Genomic DNA, 3,117 nt, shown 5'->3' with positions numbered 1-3,117 from the left:
AATTGATTATCTTTCATTTACTGATGTCTTGAAACATCCATCCATTTTCTGTACATCCTTGTCCCTAGTGGGGTTAGGAGAGTTGCTGGTGCCCATCTCCTGCTAATGTTTCAGGCGAGAGGTGGGGTCACCCTGGACAGGTCACCAGTCTGTCGCAGGGCAACACAGAGACAGACAGGACACACAACCATGCACACACACTCACACCTAGGGAGAATTTAGAGACCAATTAACCTGACAGTCATGTTTTTGGAAGCCGGAGTACCTGGAGAAAATCCACGCATGCACAGGGAGAACATGCAAACTCCATGCAAACAGATCCCTGGCCAGGAATCAAACCCAGAACCTTCTTGCTGCAAGTCAAGAAGGTTCTACCAACTGTGCCTCTGTGCAGACCATGTCTTGAAACAATTTCTTCAAATACTTTCCTGTTATCTTTTCTTAAAAATATTCATTCAAATTGGTCCCTCTCACTACCCTTCGTAAATGGCATATTTCATAACCTTTGAACTAACTTTTAACATTTTAGCTGTACTAATTTTTTTTACATTATTATATAATAAGTGTGATTTTTACTTTCCAGCTGAAAAAGGCAGTGAAGCAAACCAAATGGGTGAAACCTCTCAAGCTGACGAAAGTTGTCAAAGACCCACAACAAGGTACAGTCTGTAAGACGGCTGGATGGGGAAGTACCGAAATGAATGCAGCTGGGTCAGATGTTTTGATGTCAGTCAATGTGGCTGTGGTTGGCAGAGAGAAGTGCAACACACCGGCTTTTTACTATCATACCATAACTGACAACATGATTTGTGCTGGGTGGAATGGGAACATCCAAGCTGACAGCTGTCAGGTAAGTGACCTACCAGCCATTTACAACAATTAAAAATGTCACCGTTTCCCTAACATGCAGTTTATATATTTATTCTCTCTGTAGGGGGATTCTGGTGGGCCAATACTTTGTAATGGAGCTGTCGTTGGAGTTACATCTTTTGGGCATGGGTGTGGACTCAAAAATAAACCTGGTGTGTACGCTTTCCTCACCAAAGATCACCTTGACTGGATCAAGAAGACAATGTACCAATGAGATAATGAATAAGCCTTGGTTGAACGTTGCTGTTTTACTCATTCAACCACTTTTCTTGCTCTCCTATGTTATACAACTTGCATTTTGCTTCTTAAAGATGTATGCGTAGGCAACGATTGAACAAATAAAAACTGAGCTTTGGCTTTTTACAGCAAACTTTGAAACCTGTTTGTGTAAATCACTTTATTAAAGGATTAAAAAGTAAAATATCATATTTCTGGCCCTGTACCAGTAGATTAGCCACTTACAAAAACCTCTGAGTGTGGTGCTTTCTATCACAGCTGTAGCTGTACCGTCTCAAACAAACACTGTTTAAAAACAGCAGCAAATCTACTTCCAAAATTGATGGAATTGCAAAGATCTAAAAATGATCTTCACATGAGTAGATATAACATTTTGGTGGATGGTTGTTTTAAGACAGCAGAAGACTTTGGTTTCAGTCTCAGTTTGACAAGCTGTTATTTTAAGTTTGTGGGCAAAAACATAGCTGTTGAAGCTAACAACCCCAAGGAAGCAGACAACTTGAAAATGCAACAACACCCTTCAAAGTACTCAAGGGTAATAGTTTTTTCCAATTAAAATGCAAAATAAGTTTATTCTTTTCTTTATATTTTTCTCCAGCAATAAAGTTTAATAAAGAGCCTCACACCTGCTTTAATAAATTTGGCATAGTTTTAAAAACTGTTTTTTGTCCATTTCCATGACAAAAACCAGAACTTTCCTCACATTATTGCTTTTATCCACAGATAGGGACTGATCCCTTGCAGAGATATGGATGACAACAGACAGTCTTGTGCTGAATGAGAGTTGAGCAGGAGTTTATTTAGGCAGCAACAGAGGTGAGAGGAATCAGCAATCAACAGCCAATAAGTAGCGGGAAGAGCAGTTCTCCAAGTTGACAGCATCTCTGATAAATAATCATGTAAGATCTGGAAAAAGTTGCTACTTGTCTCCTCTGCTGAGTAAGCAGTATGTAACGTAACACCCATGTGCGCATGCGCATTACCATAAGGTATGCTGGATTTACGGGTATGACAGATAGACGAAGTGAATAAGGACAGTGTTTCTAACTTTTAATGTGATTATTTAATTGCTTTAGGGTATTTCTGAATAAAGAGCACAATATTTTAATTTGATAGAAATGATTCTGATAATTTTTATATTGACATTGATGAATAGATGCACACTTTTACAGTGTTTTATTTAAGAACATATTTACATGATCCCATAATTTAATGTACAGTCATGGCCAAAAGTTTTGAGAATGATTCAAATGTTAATATTTACAAAGTCTACTGTTTCAGTTTTTATAATGGCAATTTGCATATACTGCAGAATGTTATAAAGAGTGACCAGCTTAACAGCAATTAATTGCAAAGTCAATATTTGCCTAGAAAATGAACTTTATCCCCCAAAACACATTTCAACTTCATTGCAGCCCTGCCTTAAAAGGACCAGCTAACATCGTTTCAGTGATTGCTTCATTAACACAGGTGTGGGTGTTGATGAGGGCAGGGCTGGAGATCAATCTGTCATGACTAAGTAAGAATGACACCACTGGACACTTTAAAAAGAGGCTGGTGCTTGGCATCATTGTTTCTCTTCTGTGAACCATGGTTATCTCTTAAGAAACATGTGCCGTCATCATTGCACTGGACAAAAATGGCCTAACAGGGAAGAGTATCGCAAGCTAGAAAGATTGCACCTCAGTCAACAATCTGTCGCATCATCAAGAACTTCAAGGAGAGAGGTTCCATTGTTGCCAAAAAGGCTCCAGGGCACCCAAGAAAGACCAGCTAGCACCAGGACAGTCTCTTAAAAGTGTTTCAGTTGCGGGATCGGGCTACCAGCAGTGCAGAGCTTGCTCAGGAATGGCAGTAGGCAGATGTGAGTGCATCTGCACGCACTGTGAGGCGGAGACTCTTGGAGCAAGGCCTGGTAAGGAGCAGATTTAGAAGTACGCCGAAAACTACAGAATATGTTTAAAACTGTGAGGTGCGCTGAAGTAAATAAAAGAGAGAAGTTCAAATACA

The 3,117-nt window shown here is 39.7% G+C and overlaps 1 protein-coding gene across 1 annotated transcript in view; it reads left to right on the top strand.

The window, feature by feature from the left end:
• The window catches only part of LOC103132885 (granzyme K-like), a gene marked incomplete at its 5' end in the record, with an annotated part of 8,208 nt that extends 6,989 nt beyond the window's left edge, over positions 1-1,219 (top strand). The window contains 2 exons of the mRNA XM_016667638.1: positions 584-850; positions 935-1,219. Of these exons, the coding sequence (XP_016523124.1) occupies positions 584-850; positions 935-1,084 (417 nt within the window). The remainder of the gene's footprint in view (positions 1-583; positions 851-934) is intronic.
• Positions 1,220-3,117: the final 1,898 nt, after the last annotated feature.

Source organism: Poecilia formosa, unplaced genomic scaffold (genome assembly GCF_000485575.1).
Source record: "Poecilia formosa unplaced genomic scaffold, Poecilia_formosa-5.1.2 Scaffold1465, whole genome shotgun sequence".
In the NCBI taxonomy this organism is placed as follows: Eukaryota; Metazoa; Chordata; class Actinopteri; order Cyprinodontiformes; family Poeciliidae; genus Poecilia; species Poecilia formosa.
The sequence above is the reverse complement of the archived record's forward strand: the minus strand, read 5'-3'. Positions and strand labels throughout refer to the sequence as shown.